This window comes from Chionomys nivalis, chromosome 4 (genome assembly GCF_950005125.1).
Source record: "Chionomys nivalis chromosome 4, mChiNiv1.1, whole genome shotgun sequence".
Classification (NCBI taxonomy): Eukaryota; Metazoa; Chordata; class Mammalia; order Rodentia; family Cricetidae; genus Chionomys; species Chionomys nivalis.
The window spans coordinates 49537735-49554958 of record NC_080089.1 but is presented as its reverse complement, the minus strand read 5'-3'; the positions used below and the strand labels follow the sequence as shown (position 1 = coordinate 49554958).

The 17224-nt window shown below is 39.6% G+C and overlaps 1 protein-coding gene across 1 annotated transcript in view; it reads left to right on the top strand.

Annotated features, from left to right (window-relative positions):
* Bco2 (beta-carotene oxygenase 2) overlaps nucleotides 1-17224 on the top strand; it is a 25661-nt gene extending 8437 nt beyond the window's left edge. Inside the window, exons 3-12 of the mRNA XM_057767094.1 lie at nucleotides 3093-3304; nucleotides 3704-3819; nucleotides 4604-4706; nucleotides 7872-8000; nucleotides 8938-9098; nucleotides 10024-10191; nucleotides 13924-14061; nucleotides 14605-14787; nucleotides 15512-15622; nucleotides 16727-17224. Coding sequence (XP_057623077.1) covers nucleotides 3093-3304; nucleotides 3704-3819; nucleotides 4604-4706; nucleotides 7872-8000; nucleotides 8938-9098; nucleotides 10024-10191; nucleotides 13924-14061; nucleotides 14605-14787; nucleotides 15512-15622; nucleotides 16727-16840 — 1435 coding nt within the window. The 3' untranslated portion in view covers nucleotides 16841-17224. The remainder of the gene's footprint in view (nucleotides 1-3092; nucleotides 3305-3703; nucleotides 3820-4603; nucleotides 4707-7871; nucleotides 8001-8937; nucleotides 9099-10023; nucleotides 10192-13923; nucleotides 14062-14604; nucleotides 14788-15511; nucleotides 15623-16726) is intronic.

The window sequence follows — 17224 nt, the reverse complement described above, 5'->3', positions numbered from 1 at the left end:
AAAATAGTTATAAAATTATCTTCATAGGTGCTGAGACTTTTTGTTGAAATTCATTATTCATGTCTCATAAAATGTTCCAGGAAAATCAGACTTAACAGATAGTTTCTTAACATGATTTCATAACGTGAATATACCTTCTCTCTTTCTTCATGCCTGTATTTTTATGTAAAAATAGCTAAATTGGGAACTGCTACATGTGGTTTTTTTTTTTTTTTTTTTTTTTTTTTTTTTTTTTTTTTTTTTTTTGAGACAGTGTTTCTCTGTGTTTAGCCCTGCAAGTGTTTTTTACCCCCATACCCAGGAAAGATGCTCAGTGTTTCCACTACTATGTGAAACTCAGCATCAAACCATATGTAAGTAACACAGTTAGATTAAAGGTATTGATTTAGGGACCAAAGCCTAAGAGAAGAAGTAAACCCTCTCCTTTCAAACGGTAGGTTAGTAAATCATAAAACCAAAATAAATAATAACACTAAACAAAACAGTAAAATGCAAGGCAACAGGCTATAGACCCATGCTGGTGGAAAAAACATCACTCATGGTAGCAGTGGACTAAGGTTGTATATAAATAGATTATATAGTGTCTGTACTTTTATGACTAGTCTATTTTCTTTAACTTAATGATCCTCAAGCTTCATCTATGCTGTGACATATGATAGGGTTTTCTTCCTTTTTTAGTGCTAGATAATAATATGGTATGTATTACAGAAGAGGCAAAATTTTTCCTCATCTTCTTTTGGTCTTCACTAGTCCCAGGAATTAAATCAGCAATTGAGAAGGTTAATAATGGGGAGGGAGTCATATAACCTCTGTTTGCTAGTGTTTGTATGTACTTGGGAACCCCTGTAAGAAAATGAAGAGCTGTTGAGCATGGTGCAGGTCTGTGTTCTAGTACTTGGGAGGCTGGGGCAGGGAGATCACAAGTTTGAAGTTAGCTTCATCTGCATAGCAAGTTCAAGGCCTGCCTGGGTTATGTAGTCAGACCCTGTTACAAACAAGGAAAGAGCTAGAGCGAGAGCGAGAGTGAGAGGGGGGGGAGAGGGGGAGAGAGAGAGGAGAGAGAGAGGAGAGAGACGGGGGGGGGGGGGGGAGGGAGGGAGGGAGGGAGGGAGGGACGGAGAGATAGAGAGAGAGATGAGAGAGCCCCTGGGTAGTAATTTGGCCAAAAGTAGTAAATTGTGAGAATGTGAGAAGGGTTGGAGCTGGGGCAGCTAGTTGTGGGAAAGTGACTGTCAAAGGGAATGCTCGTTTAATCAGCTTATACTGTTTGTTTTCTCTTTGCTTCAACTTCGTGTCTCCAGGTACAAGGATGTCTATCTTCCTTCTGATACAGGGAGGCCATCTTTCATGAAGGAGTTTTATTTTCTGCTTTTGGAAAGAAAACAGAAAGCCATAGTGCTTGTCTGCAGCTGCTGATCTTAAAGTGTTCCAAACTTAGAATAGTGTGTCAAAGTGGCATATTTGGGGGTAACATGCATGAACCTCTACAATCAGTTTATTTTCAGTCATCAATAGATGATGTGGAATTCCCCTAGTATGCTGTGACTACTATTGGTTAATAAAGAAACTGGGTTGGCCTGATAGGGTAGAACAGACCTAGGTGGGGAAAACTAAACTGAATGCTGGGAAAAAGGAGGCAGAGTCAGGGAGAAGCCATGGAGCTGCCACCAGAGACAGACATGCCAAAATTTTGCCAGTAAACCACAGCCATGTAGCGATACACAGATTAATGGAGATGGGTTAGTTTAGGATATAACAGCTAGCCAGAAACACACTTAAGCTATTGGCCAAACAGTATTGCAAATAATGTGGTTTCTGTGTGGTTATTTCGGGACTGAGCAACCCAGAACAAACAAGTGGCCTCCTACAACAAGTAAATACATTTTTTTTTTCTTCTGTCTTTTTGCTCTTGAGAGTAATGTTGATCTGAGCCTGAGAGAACAAAGACCAGCCCTGATTTCAGGAACCATTGTCTTTTCAGACAATGATGTTAGCTTTCCTTGCCCATACTGATGACATCAAGCATTTACTCTGTCAAACACAGGAAAGAAAAGATCACATAATAGCTCTTTTATTTATTTATTTATTTATTTATTTATTTATTGAGACAGGGTTTTAGATCAGGGTGACTTCAAACTTCTAGTCCCTGTATCTACCTCTCCAGTGTTGAGATCACAGATATATATATCATTACACTGGCTGTGATAAAATTTTTTTCAGAACAGGGCTACATTTTTTTCTGCTTACAGGTTTTTGATGTTCCATGTTTTAATTTTTATTTTTTACATGTACCATGGCATATATGTGGAGGTCAGAGGACAGCATGCAGGAGTCTGTTCTCTCCTTCCATCCTCTGGGTGCTGGGGATTGAATTCAGGTCATCAGGCTTGGTAGCAAGCACTTTTACCCTCTGCATCATCTTGCTAAACCTGCTCCATCACTTTAATAGGTAATTTCTAGTGTAATTATAAGGTCAAAATGATTATGCAAAAAATAAAATTGAAAAAACTATAATAAACAGAAAATTGAATGCATTTAAGATGTGAGGATGAATGTTTCTTTTTAGGAATCTGTTCTGATTTGGAAAATGCCAGTTTTTCTCTCTCCTCCTAGTCATAGGGAAAAGAGCAAAATTATTATTTTTTTTCTTTGGTTTTTCAAGACAGGGTTTCCCTGTAGCTTTGGAGTCTGCCCTGGAACTAGCTCTTGTAGACCAGGCTGGCCTTGAACTCACAGAGATCTGCCTGCCTTTGCCTCCTGAGTGTTGGGATTAAAGGTATGCACTGCCACCACCTGGCATGCACAGAATTATCTTAGGATTCACCTGTAGGTTTTTCCTTCAGCCCAGTGGAAAATGAGCTTTTTGACAGGGGTTAAGAATTAGGGCCAGGAGAATATAAATTGCTCTTTTCTGTTGTAGCCCAGGGAATTCAGAACACTGTCATTTCTTAATTTCAGATTCTCTGAGTTTTTGGTTCGTTCTGGGGACCCACGTTCTTGCTTATCTTTATATTTGGATGAGAGAAATATCATTTCGACCCCATGCTTCCCTTATTCCTAAGTTAGTTTCTATTGTCACCTCCCATTTGCAGATACAATCATTGGTTTGATGGAATGGCTTTGCTTCACCAATTCAGAATGGAGAAGGGCACAGTGACATACAGGAGCAAGTTTCTACAGAGTGATGCATACAAGGCCAACAGTGCTGGAGATAGAATCGTGGTCTCGGAATTTGGCACACTGGCTCTTCCTGACCCGTGCAAGAATATCTTTGAGCGTTTCATGTCCAGGTTTGAGCCACCTGGTAAGGAGCCCTTAAAACGACAGTGATCATCATTTAAATTAGTATCTATACACATAGAAATCTTGAAAATATACATTTTAAAAGTACATTATTATTTATATGCATGTGTCTGTGATTGTGGGTGTCCGTGGAGACCAGAAGAAGTTGTTGAATGTCCTGGAACTGGAGTTACAGATGGTTGTGAGCTGCCTATGTGGGTGCTAGGAAGAGAATTCAAGTCTTCTGGAAGAGCAATATTTGCTCTTAAATTTTGAGACATCTCTTCAGTCCTTGAAAAATACATTGTGAGTGTATGAGTGTGAGTATGTGAGTGTGTGTGTGTGTGTGTGAGTGAAAGAGAGAGGGCACTGAAGATTTCTTCCTCAGAGCATGTGGTTAATTTCTGCTACCTGATTTCAGTCATGACTGACAACACCAATGTCAACTTCGTACAGTACAAGGGTGATTACTACTTGAGCACCGAGACCAATTTTATGAATAAAGTGGACATTGAAACTCTGGAAAGGACAGAAAAGGTAATGTGTAGGCCCCAAATGAGTAAAATAGATCCCAATTTTCTTTTTATTCAGAGTACCTTCTAGAATCTAGATAGCTAAGCAAGAAATTAGAGGCCCATCCCCACAGAAACAAAACATTAACATTTGTTAATTTAGGCTGCCATCACCCTCTGGCAGGAATATAATGCTTGTAGGATTGGTTTTCCTTAAAGAGAATCCCAAACTCCTACCTTAGTTTTAGCATCACAAGGCCAAGGTATAAGGAAATAGCCCTGACAGGCTCATGTTCTTCCTAGACCCAGTAACTATCAGGCTAGAGGGTGTATTGACCCATATTGCCTTGGCACATTAATTATTACATTTCAGGACAACTTGGTTGTTGATGCCATGTCTTGCTCTGGAGCTCAGGTTGGCCAAGAACTCACCATGCACCTTAAGCTGACTTTGAACTTGTGATTCTCCTGTCTCAGTCTCCCAAGTGTTGGGATTATAGGTGTGTTCCACCACCTCAGACTAAAATTTTAATTTTATTTTTGATTATACTTGTTATGCTTATTTTGAACTTTGCCGTGATATTAGATAAATCTGTACAGATGTTTTTGTTGGCGGATGTGGTACTGCTGTTTTTTATTGTTTTGTTTTCCATTTGTTTTTTTTTTTAAGCAGGAAAAATAAAGTTTTGATTTCTCAGAGGTTTCTCACATCATACTTTCAACATAGGTGGCATACTTCTATGGTAATTTATGTTAATAAAGATCTATTGTGAATCACTTACAATTCTTAAATGGTCTTAAACCTGCAGGTGGACTGGAGCAAATTTATTGCTGTGAATGGAGCGACTGCACACCCTCATTATGACTCAGATGGAACAGCATACAATATGGGGAACACCTATGGGCCAAGAGGTAAAGTGAGGATGGAAGTATTTTTAGATATAATTAAAAGTAAACTATTCCCCAGAGCTCCATTATGCTTAAAATATAAACAGGAAATATCACCTGAAAGGTTCCAAAGAGGCATTACTGAGGTTAAAATACATGATTTTCATTAAGCATGTGTTCTGTGGTCCTTTTGTATCTATGGTTAGCAGCTGATTTCCTATATGTCTTTTTCAGTGTAACTTACATCTTTATGTTCCATTATGATTTTGGGTGTTATAAGCATCAAAGGCACATCTCTCTTGAATATAAACTTTAAAGACATACTATATTGTAAAAGCAAGAAATGTAAAATGCTATAGAAAAGGGATGTAGGGAGGGTCTACTGTCTATCACAAAGCATAATTAACAAAGAAAGTCAAGGTCAAGGCATTCACAACTCTGTACACCATATGCTAATCGTCTGTCTACTTCCAAACCTGCTACCAATCTGTTCCAGAATATTCCAATACCTAATAATTACAGCTAATGTTTATTGAGTGCCTAAGATGGGCTAGGGATAAGCATATTTCTTTGTGCTTTTTTTCTTTAATCTATATACAACCCTGTTATTACCTCCATTTTACAGATGAGGCCAGTGAACTCCGAGGATGTTTAAGTCATTTCCATGTTTCTAAAGCCAGACCTGAAACAAGGCCTGACTTTAAACACAAAGGCTTGCTATGAGTCATCCCGTTTTATTAGTCACTGAGTCCAGAAGGCTATATTGATATTATTTAACATCCAGCCTCCACCCAGTCACCATTTCTCCCTCCACTTGCTTAAGACCTTTAAAATTATACACCCACTCTCTCAGGGATGGCAAGCTGGTGTTCCTGTTTTTGAGAACATGTTCTCTGAACAAGAGTGTGTTAGTTTAGAGTATTAGATATTTGTGACTATCTACCCGACTATTGTCTATAGTTAATATAACCTGTGTTATGGTTGTGGTATACCTTTGGTGAATTGTAGGCTTTGTGGATTGCTGCTGTTTAGGTCTACATCTACACATAGGAGTGCATATGAAGATGGATGAAGTTTTAGTTTTATTGGCTTAGGTACAGAAAGGATGTCCCGAATACTCTTTCATGCAGCCTGTTTTCTTTGTTCTCATATATTGATTCTTTAAAACTGTTATAGGGAACAGTAGATCTCCTTCTAATGAGTGTATAACACGTGGAGACTAGAGGACGACCTGTGGGAGTCAATTCTTGCCTTTTACCATGTGTGACCTGGGGATGGAACTCAGGTCATCAGACTTGGTGGCAAGTGCTTTTATTTACTGAATTCTTGCCAGCCTTTGGTGACTGTTTCAAATCTAGCTATACATTGGATTCACTGGGGAACCATACAGTTACCTTTGTCTTTCCCTCAAAGACCAGAATTTAGTTAGTCTCTATATCACCTAAACCTGCTAAATTGGGAACGTTATCCTAACAAGACCACTGGGTTTTATAGATATTAAAGCTGACATGGGTATATTTTTGTTTGTTTTGTTCCATCCATCACTTTTTAATCATTTAAAAAATCCACTTCTTATTAACTTTGTTAACTATGTAGTTTATTTTTAAACTTATTTGTTATTTGGAAGATATCATTCTTAGTTATATATCTTAAAATAGCAACCAGATCATCAGTCTCAACCTAATGCATCCAAGAGTCATCTAGAATGCTTGCTATCGGGATAGAGCATCCATCTTTAGGGATTCTGGTTCAGAAGAACTGAAAAGAGGCCAAGAATCTGCACCTTTACTATGGATCCCAGGGCATCTTGATGCAAATAGTCTCTGGATCTCACTGAGAAACTCAGGCACCAATCATGACTGCCCATGCTTGTTACTCTGCCTCAACTTCCTGTTTATAGAAACTCCTGGAGACTGTCAGAATCAGAATCAAGGTGCTGGGCAGGGCATCTCTCTTTCACGTTGCTCATCGTATTAGATACCTACCTGTCTTGCATAATGCCTTCAAGATGCCTTCAGTGCCCTGTAGTTCAGTGACTGTTTAAATTCAGTGAACTGGATCCAATTGCAAGCCCTGGGATGCCTTTTATATTCTAGTCCCAAGTAATACCAAACCTGCATCTGTTTTCTCATTTGATTATCTGGTTCAGTGAGATGGTTTTGAACTGGAACTTAATGTATATGTAGTTGCAGGGAGCCTGAATACCTGGGATATATTTAGATACATAATAATTCTGATTGTAATTTTTAAAAGGCCTGCAATTATTTACTTTTAAGAGTTAAAAGTTGTAGGAAAGGGACTAAGGAATAAATGGGCAAATCATAGCCAAGTTTTAGCCTTTTCAGATATTTTAAGGTCCTCTTTAGAAATTAGCAGAATTTCTTAGAATATTTTATCAACCCAGTTTTTAATACTTAAAACTATGTTCTTCATATTAATTTATCACTATTCTTGTCTGTCCCTTTTGTCACTGTTTAAAACATGATGCTTCCTATATATGAAGTGGTCGCTCAAAACCTAGCTATCTCTCTCCACCCTGGACATCTACAGTAATGTGTACCTATTACTCACCTGCTCCAGGCCTTTACTTGAATGGCATCAGCTTAGGGAAGCCTTCCCAGACTACCATATTTAAAATAGCAAACAGGAATGCCCACCTATTCACAATCACTTCAGCCCCATTCCTAGCTATTTTTACATTGCAATTCATATCACCATCGGATGCATTGCGTTTTTGCTTGTATGTTTTATTACAATTTGAGTTTTAGACATGAATAGATTTTATCTCTTCTGTGTACTGCTGCATACAAGAGTTTGAAATATAGTGTTTAGAATTCTTAGGACAGTGTTTGCAATATGATTGGTGACCAGTAAATGGCTGCAGAATAAATGAATCAAGAAAAATGTGTTGGTTATTTTGTTCCTTTAGAACAATGGAGATTGTGAAATTCTGTGTTATGCAAGTTCATCATGTCCTACACTGCAAATTATAATACCAGGCAGATAGTTCAGTATCACCTAAATATTTATTCATTCACTGAGTAGCTACATAAATGTGTGCTATTAGTTAATCCATCAGTAGCTATTTCTAGCATGCTCATTAAATGCCAAACTCTCTCAAGGGCACAGGTTATCTTTCATTCTAGAATGTATATAAAAATGGTAAAGGGAGAAACTTTTGTGGTCCAGGTTCTTGCTATAATATTATTCGGGTTCCGTCGGGGAAGACAGAGCCTGGGGAGACGATTCATGGAGCACAAGTGCTGTGTTCTATTGCTTCCGCGGAGACCATGAAGCCTTCCTACTACCACAGCTTTGGTGAGTCTGTGGAGAAGCCTAGTTGCCCTGGGCTCTGAGTTAATGTTGCTGTATCAGAAGGATTATTTTTGACAAGTACCATCTGATAATCAGAGTACTGCGATAATGAGATCAAGATTGCAATACCAGGCCGGGCGGTGGTGGCGCACGCCTTTAATCCCAGCACTCGGGAGGCAGAGGCAGGCGGATCTCTGTGAGTTCGAGACCAGCCTGGTCTACAAGAGCTAGTTCCAGGACAGGCTCCACAACCACAGAGAAACCCTGTCTCGAAAAACCAAAAAAAAAAAAAAAAAAAAGATTGCAATACCAGTTAAGTTATTCTGTTTAGTCATGTACTCCTTATGCTAGCCTGCAGATTGCTTGAAGAGACATATCTGCTTAATGTAAGTAGTTACTAGAAACATAAATTGATAATTAATAATTTTAGTCAATATCAAAATCTTAAAAAGAGTCAAACATGAAAAAGGTCTTGACTATTTCATGTGTGTGTGTAGGGAGAACCTTATATTTTGTAAAGAGTGTGTTTCAACCTTTAAAAATAGTGTTTTGTTAAGTTTTGAGATGTTTCAGCCTTTATTCAGAACATTTACTTTATGTATTGTAAATTGTAGTAGCCAAAATATCTCTATATCTAGTGTGCACAGGAAAAGGACTAAGGAGTAATACACTGAGCATAGACAACACTTTAACACTGTTCTGCTTTCTGTTCTCCTTAAACCAGAACAATTTAAAATAGAAAAAAAGCCCGACTGAGGGCATTAACCTAAGTCTTTTTAACAGTTCTCTTTTCTATGTAGAAACAGGAAATGTGTCCAGTTGAGCCGGGAAACAACGAGGTATTTTTGGATGGTGTTTACTTAGGTCAGCAGTGGACTGCCACATCTCAGTCATTCTTATCTTGCCAAGTAACATTCCATTGTTTCCTGGAACCTTTTAGGAATGACAGAAAACTTTATCATCTTCATTGAACAGCCTCTAAAGATGAAGCTATGGAAAATGGTCTCTTCTAAAATCCGGGGGAAGGCCTTTGCTGATGGGATAAGCTGGGAGCCCCAGTATAACACACGGTTTCATGTGGTGGATAAACACACTGGACAGGTTGAGTATTTGAGCATGCTTGTAATGAAAATCCGCCCTTGAGGTTGATTTCCACAGGGCTGACTTTTCACCATCATACATTATTTTTTAAAGATATTTCTAATTAAGGGTATTACTTTCTTTTTCTGGTTGGATTGGCCACTAATTAGCCATCACAGTGGATGTCGTGTGTTGGAAATCTGTGGGGAATGTTTTTATCCCTCCAAAGGATTGCACTGAAAGGGTACAGGGAGCGCTCCTCACAGGTTTTCTTGGGCCATGATAGTGCAGGGGTGCAGTTAATGCAACACTCCTGTCACTTCTGCAATGACACTTTGAAGCTTAAGTAGCTGCTTCTGGGACTTGTTGGTGTGCCAGTATCATAACCCCACTGAAGTCCAGCATATTGATGGAGTATCTTCTTATGTCCCCATTAGTAATAGCGCCATTGTACTTGTCTTTGTTCATCTCTAAGATGATAGCATCCTAAATTTAATTTTCCCTGATTTCATTACAAAATTATTTGAATAATGAGTGGATTTTTCAATTAGTCACTTAATTTATAATAAACATCCAAAGTAACAGTACTTTCCATTAATCATGTAATTAGAGTCCAGGATCTATCTATTTATCCTGTAAAACATTAGACCACACATTTCAGGAGGGCTTTTAAAATTAATCACAACGATGGATTGGTTGTGTCAAACGGCCTCAGTTCACTGATAAGCATGAAATAAGATGACTTAAGCAAGCAATGCTTAAATCATTTGCCTTTGTGTGCTGATGTTTCTTCCTTTGTACCTACTGACCATGGCATGTAAGTGGGTGGTGGATATCCTCCTATGAGCTTTGTAGATTTATTCCTGAAAGAGAACAGAAAGGAGGGGAAGGGAAGGGAAAGGAAGGAGAACTGAGTGTCTTCCTAAATTGTTTGCCTGCCCTGCAGACTCTCCCAGGAGTGTATTATAGCAAACCTTTTGTTACCTTTCATCAAATCAATGCCTTTGAGGACCACGGCTGTATTGTGATTGATCTGTGCTGTCAGGATGATGGGAGAAGCCTGGAAGTTTACCAACTACAGAATCTCAGGAAAGCAGGGGAAGGGCTCAATCAGGTAAACATATGAACTCCTCTGTCTTCTGAGTGCTGGGATTAAAGGTATGTATCACCATACCATGCATTAACATTTTATTTTTAGGGAGTTGCTTGTTCTATATTAATTAATGGATTGTTATAGACCAGATTTAAGTTTAAAGAAAAAAAAAACAAACTGAAATCATGGAGTGTTTCCCCCATGTATTCCTCTTCCCTAGTTTCTCTAATATCAATATTGTAAATTTTGGATTGTTTATTGTTATTGTATGTATGCATCTGTTTGGTGTGTGTGTGTGAGAGAGAGAGAGAGAGAGAGAGAGACAGAGACAGAGAGAGAGACAGAGAGAGACAGAGACAGAGAGAGAGACAGAGACAGAGAGAGAGACAGAGCGAGCACGTGGGTGACACAGCGCACGAGTAAAGGTAGTGAAAGTAAGAGACAACTGTCAGGAATTGGTTCTCTCACTGTGGGCTCTAGGATTAAACCCAGGATGTAAAACTTAGGCAGAAAACCATTTTACCCTTTGTTATTGTTGTTGTTGTTTTTGCTTTTTTTTTGTTGTTGTTGTTGTTTTGAACAGGGTTCTCTGTGTACCCCTGGCTGTCCTGGAACTCCCTGTGTAGACCAGGCTGGCCACCAACTCAGATCCACCTGCCTCTGCCTCCTAAGTGCTGAGATTAAAGATGAGTACCATTATTGCCTGACTCCATTTTATGATTTGAACCATCATTTCACCAACCCAATATTATTAACATCTTCCATTGTTGTGAAACATTTGTTATATTTGGTGAGTCAGTACTGATCTGTTCTTACTAACTAAACTCCACAGATCTTAGGGCTCACCCTTTGTGTTAAATAATCTGTGGTCTCTATAGTTCTGTCTGTTTCACAATGTCTGTAGTCTAGGCTGGCCTTGAGCATGCATCATCTTCTTTCCTCACCCTCTGGAATGATGGGATTAGAGCTGTGCAGCACCCTGCCCAGTTTAGGCTGACTCACTTCTTCCTCCCTCCCTCCCTCCCTCCCTCCCTCCCTCCCTCCCTCCCTCCCTCCCTCCCTCCCTCCCTCCCTCCCTCCCTCCCTTCCCTCTTTTCTTTTTAGTTGTACGCATTTGTGGTTCCTCCATATTTTTTGTGTGTTGATAGTTTTATATTTATTTTATTATTGAGCAATAGTGTCTTGTGTATGCTAGCTGACCATCTATCACCTATTGAAGAATATCTTGCTAGTTTACAATTTTGGTGAATATGACAAAAATTGTTACAAACATTTGTGCACAGATTGCATGTAAATGTAAATTATCAATAGATACCTTTTTTTGAGACAGAGTCTCCTAAAGTGCAGGCTAGCCTTGGACTCACTGTATAGTCAAGACTGGCCTTGAACCCTGGTCCTATTGTCTCTGTCTTTCTGGTATTACAGTCATGTGGCAATGCATCTAGCCTTAGAATTTTTAAAAAGTATTTATTTTGTTAGATTAGGAAAGTTCCCTTTTCTACTTCTATATTACTAAGAATTTTGGTCATGGATAAATGTAGCAGTTCATATTTTTTCTCATTATTGAGAGTACTATATGAATTTTATTCCTTTTTTATTAATATGATGAAGAATACTGGTTCCTTCTTTTAAAAAGTGTTTATAAAGTTCATATGGTGGCAGATACTATAAATCTCAGTATTTGGAAGTAGAGGCAGTCAGATCTCTATAAGTTCCAGGCCAGATTGTCTACATAGTGAGTTTCAGGTCAGCTGTCTCAGAAGAAAAAAAAAAAGTTGAAGCTGGGCCTTGTGGTTCAGGCTTATAATCCCAGCTAATTTGTGGGCTCAGGCAGAGGATCACAGTTTCTGGGAATTTGCCTGTCTCTGCCTCTCATTTCCCAGTAGAAGCTGAGTCATTGTATATATAAAGCAAACATCTAACCTGGCTTTTATATGAATTCCAGGAATTCAAACTCAAGCACCCATGCTGTGTGACAAGTGCTTTTACCTACAGAACCACTGTCCTGCATCAATGTTTTTTTTTTTTGTATTAAAAGTAATAACCATGCCAGTTGGTGTGGAGTGGTATCTGTGGTTTTGCTTATTTACATTTCTCAAATGATTAAAGTGTTGAACATCTCATTAGGTCCTGAGGGGAAGAGTCGCCTCTAATACCTGGTCCATCTGCAGGTTTCCTTTTCCTCCTAAATCTCATGGTTCTTCCTGGCCTTTAAAATTTTTTTTTAGCTTATCACTGCTTACAAACTCCTATTTTTAAAATTTTTATCTGAATTTTTCTTCTTTTAGTTCTTCTCAAAGGAGTGGTTGGTTCACATCACCTGACCCAACCTTAATTGTCTTCTTGTTTAGCTAAGGTTTTACAAAAGAAAGCAATGTTGATAAAAGATGACTTTTATTTTTAATTTAAAATTTTATTTTATTGAGACAAGATTTCTCTATGTAGCCCTGGCTGTGCTGGAACTTACTCTGTAGATCAGGCTGGTCTCAGACTCAGAGATCCGCCTGTCTCTACCTCCCAAGTGTTGGGGTTAAAGGCATGTGCCACCACTGCTTCGCTAAAACGTCAATTTTATAGGGCCAATTCTTTGTAAAGTTTAAGGGTAATATCTAGAGGTTTCAAAAAATTCAAATAAAGAACAACATGTATTTTACTCAGTGAAATCATTTTTATGTGGGATGGAGGTGACATGGGGTAGGTAGGTAAGGAAATGGCACAATTTGTTCTCCAAGAGAAAAATATACTTAAGGCTCATGGTCACAGACACTGTGCATTTTTCCTTTGTGTCTTCTGCTTAAACACTGTCTTAGTATCCAGACTATTTTGGAGTTCCTCTGGCTGCCCATAGCATCAGCAGTTCACGAGGAGGACTCACAAGATTGAGCATAACAACACAGTGCGTACAAAAAGAAGGATCTGGAGGAAGCCAGGCTTCCTAGTATAGCTGCACAGGACACATATAAAGAACTAGTCCTGACACCATGTGTGACCTGTTACCTTCCTGGGAAGTTCACAAACCTGGCTTTTCAGGGTCTTACTGGGGATCAGTCATTTAGGCATCTAGCCAACAGATCCTGAATAACTAACCTCAGGTCCTGAAGTTCTAGAATCTCAGGGGAACTCAGATGTTAGTCTTTTTTTTTCCCAACTGAAGAATAAATCCTAGGTCTTGTTCCTGCTAGGCAAGGACTATATCCTTGAGCCACATCCTTAGCTCCCAGGTGTACTTTTAAAATAATATCATCATCACGAACTATATTTATTAACTACACCGTGTCATTCAAGGCTTCAAATACTCTTATCACACACAGCAGCCTAAGAACTAAGTTTCTAGGAGCCAGCTAAGGGTTAGTTTTCTAAATTGACCTTGCTCAAGAATGTGTAGGGTTTAAGCAGTCCTATCTTGCTAAGCTGTCTCTTCTCTGAACCAGCAAACATGAAAAAGGGCCCTTCTCTTGTTTCTGTCTAGTTCCTGGAACCTTTGACTATATAATCATTGATTTATTTGATGCTAATTAATATTTAATTTATAATTATTAGTCCACCACTAGAATATAAATTTCATGAAATTCAGTGTTGCATTCCCAGTTTTGAAACAATACTTCACCTACAGCAGGTACTCAATAAATATTTGCTGAATGAATAAATTGGAATTGTTATTTGTATAATTCTAGTAATGACTGAATTCAAGTTTCTAGGTTATTATCCTAGAGATGACATTTACCCATCTGTTTATTTCTCTCTTCTGAACAGGTCTATAGTTCAATGGCAAAATCTTTCCCTAGAAGATTTGTTTTGCCCTTAGATGTCAGTGTGGATGCACCTGTGGGAAGGAACCTCAGCCCACTGTCCTATTCTTCAGCCAGTGCCGTGAAACAGGGCGATGGAGAGGTAAGCTTCCCATGAATGTCAGTCTAAGGATGTGGATTTTAGTGACATCATTTTATTCTTTGGCTCTTCTCCAAATGTCTGGTACCCAGCGGGTTTGATAACATTTGTCTGAGCTTGGGTGAGATCATGGAAACTTGTTTGGACAAGAGCCACAGAAACTGGGTGGGATGGATACCGTGTTTGACCATGCCTTCTCTGCTCCGAGCCTGATATATGCAACTTGCCAATGGTTGTGGAATGTGTGAGCTTTTGAGATTGATCCAGCCTTCCCCACGTTCTGGAGACACTGCTTTTCCCACGGAATGCAGAAACACTTTGCATCCTGTTGTCATTTGACATCGTAGTCACAGCCTGACAGTGTTCTCTGCATGCACGTGCACTATGGAAAGGGGAACAATGTGAAACATGATGTAGAACGTTAGTTCTCAGATCCTTTTGCAATGTACAAAGAAGTGTGTCCTTACTCTAAAGAAGTGAAAGAGAATTAAGAGAAAATAAAGAGAATTAAGCAGTCACTTTTAACCCTTTGGGGATCTCTCTTAGATCTGGTGCTCTCCTGAGAATCTACACCATGAGGACCTCGTAGAGGAAGGAGGGATTGAATTTCCTCAGATCAACTATGGCCGATTTAATGGCAAAAAGTATAATTTCTTCTATGGCTGTGGTTTTCGGCATTTGGTGGGGGATTCTCTGATTAAGGTTGACGTGGTGAACAAGACACTAACGGTAATGAAGATCCCTTTTCTTACTTTTTCAAAGACCTGCTCTGCCATTTGAATTATTTCTGTTTTGTTTAAAGTAGTTCCTTAGATGTATTAGTTTTCTTAAAAATTTTAATATCTGTTTATTTTATGTGTATGTGTTTGTAGCTGAGTGTATTACATGTACTGCATGCGTGCAGGAGCCTGTGGAGGTTGGAGGACATCTGATCCACTGGAGCTGTGATTACAGGAAATTGTGAGCTGTTGTGTGGGTGCTGGGGATTGAACCCGGGTCCTCTGAAAGAAGGGCCAGTGTTCTTACTGCTAATCTGCCTCTGTTGCCCAGTTTACTTTGGATTCTTTAATATTAAACAGTTCGGCTGTTTTCCTAGGTTTGAGAATACTGAATCACTTAAGCAGGGAGTTGGTTTCCTGTGAGAAATCTAAAGGAAAGCCAAAGCTTGGGAAATATGGCAAAATTGATGTCATTTTCTGGAGGATTTATGAGGTGAAGGTTGTAGTGACCCTTATATTTCAGGTTGATGGGAAATCATATTAGATGGTGATCTAGAGGCAGCAGAGGCTTCTCTTACCTACATTTAATGCAGTAAGCCTAGGTTTGTGATCGCTGTTGGAGCATCCTGTTGACAACCCAGCTTATGCTGTGAGTGACCAACGCTGTAGAACGCCCCCCAGTCACCCCTCACCTTTCATCACATGCCTTTTCTGTGTGTTGGTGGGACTTGCAGGTTTGGAGAGAAGATGGCTTTTATCCCTCAGAGCCCGTTTTTGTTCCGGCACCAGGAGCTGATGAGGAGGATGCTGGGGTTGTTCTTTCTGTGGTGATCACTCCCAACCTGGTACGTTTGTTTGCCTGTCACTGATCATAGCAACACAGCAGGAGGGCATGGAGCGCGGTGTGGAGTGGTGCAGCCCATAGTCTATTGTGATGCCTTATGGCAGCTTCTCTGTCCTCTTCCCCTTTTACTGTGTACATTTCCCCCACTTTCAAAATCATAGTCCATGATTTAATATGGCTTCAAGTCACATTTGCAAACTCATAACAACATGATGTCTTCAGAGGTATTTGTTATAGACAGAGTACTTTCATATATATTATGATGATTATTAAAAATTGTGGGATACCATTTTATTCATGTGAAACTTATCACTTTGTTGCAAGCGACCTGCATCTGGTCTTACAGTGGTAAAACCAGTGTTTATGGCCTGATGCTCATACCAACATCTATGTTTCTAGTTTCAGTAAACTGACCTAAAAGATTCCAGTATTATAAGCTCTGGCTAGCAACTCAATAATGCTACTTGTCCAGGCAATCTTATAGCAAATTGTTTTCCTGAAGCACCAGTTTTGATCAATTATTAGTGGTACCTGGGTATGGAATTCTGAGCCCTTTAGTGGTTTAGTTAAAAAAAAAAAAGTGCTGTCATCAATTAGTAATGTCTGCTATGGGCTTATTCCATGTGCTTAACTCTCCAGTAATTAGGTCAGCACAAATCTCAGACTGAGTTTTAATGCTGACCTTTGTACAGCTCCTAAGTAACACAAAATGGAAGCGTTTCTAACTTGAGAAAAAGAATTTCCGCATATTTTGCAATATTAGAAAGGGCCAAGCAAAAATATTGTTAGTCTCAAAGCTGTCTTGTGAAGAAAATTGGCACAAACAACTTTGCTTCTTTACTTTAGGGTGTGAACTTCTTTAGTCACAGTGTTTCTGTCCAGTGCAGCAACTGGGCAAACATTTAGTGGGTGGCTAGGTGAGGCATAGGTGTTTCTGTCCAGTCTGGCAACTGGACAAATACAGTGGGTGGCTAGATGAGGCATAGGTGTCAGGAACAGGTATGAACATGAGCGAGAGGTACTCCCTCCCTTAGCAAGGTCCTAGCCAGCAGAGATGGGCTTTCAGACGAAGAGGCAACTTTCAGTGTTCCATTTCTTTTTCCAGAGTGAAAGCAACTTTCTCCTTGTCTTGGATGCCAAGAACATGGCAGAACTGGGGCGAGCGGAGGTATCTGTGCAGATGCCTTATGGGTTCCACGGCACGTTTGTACCCGTCTGATGGCACAACCACAGGGTCTGAGAATCAAGTACAGAGAGAAAACAATGGGTCTCACCCAAAACTAAAACCCCTGTGGGCTCATATTTTGAATGCTGTTCCCAACTTGTGACACTATTTTGGGAGGCTGAGGAAACTTTTGGGGGTGAGGCCTCACAGGCACAAGAGACCAGCCTTTGAAGTCTCTGGTTCTCTCATGCCCTCTCTCTGCTTCCTGGTCCACTGCAATGTGAGCAGCCTTCACCTATGCTCCCCATCTCACCACTGATCCACCATGCCTTCCCACTATGGCCTGCTGATCCCCTGAAGCTGTGGACCGAAGGAAACCTTTTCCCTTTAGTTGTTCTGTTGTTTGTTTTGCAGCAGTGGTAAAATAACTAACACAGA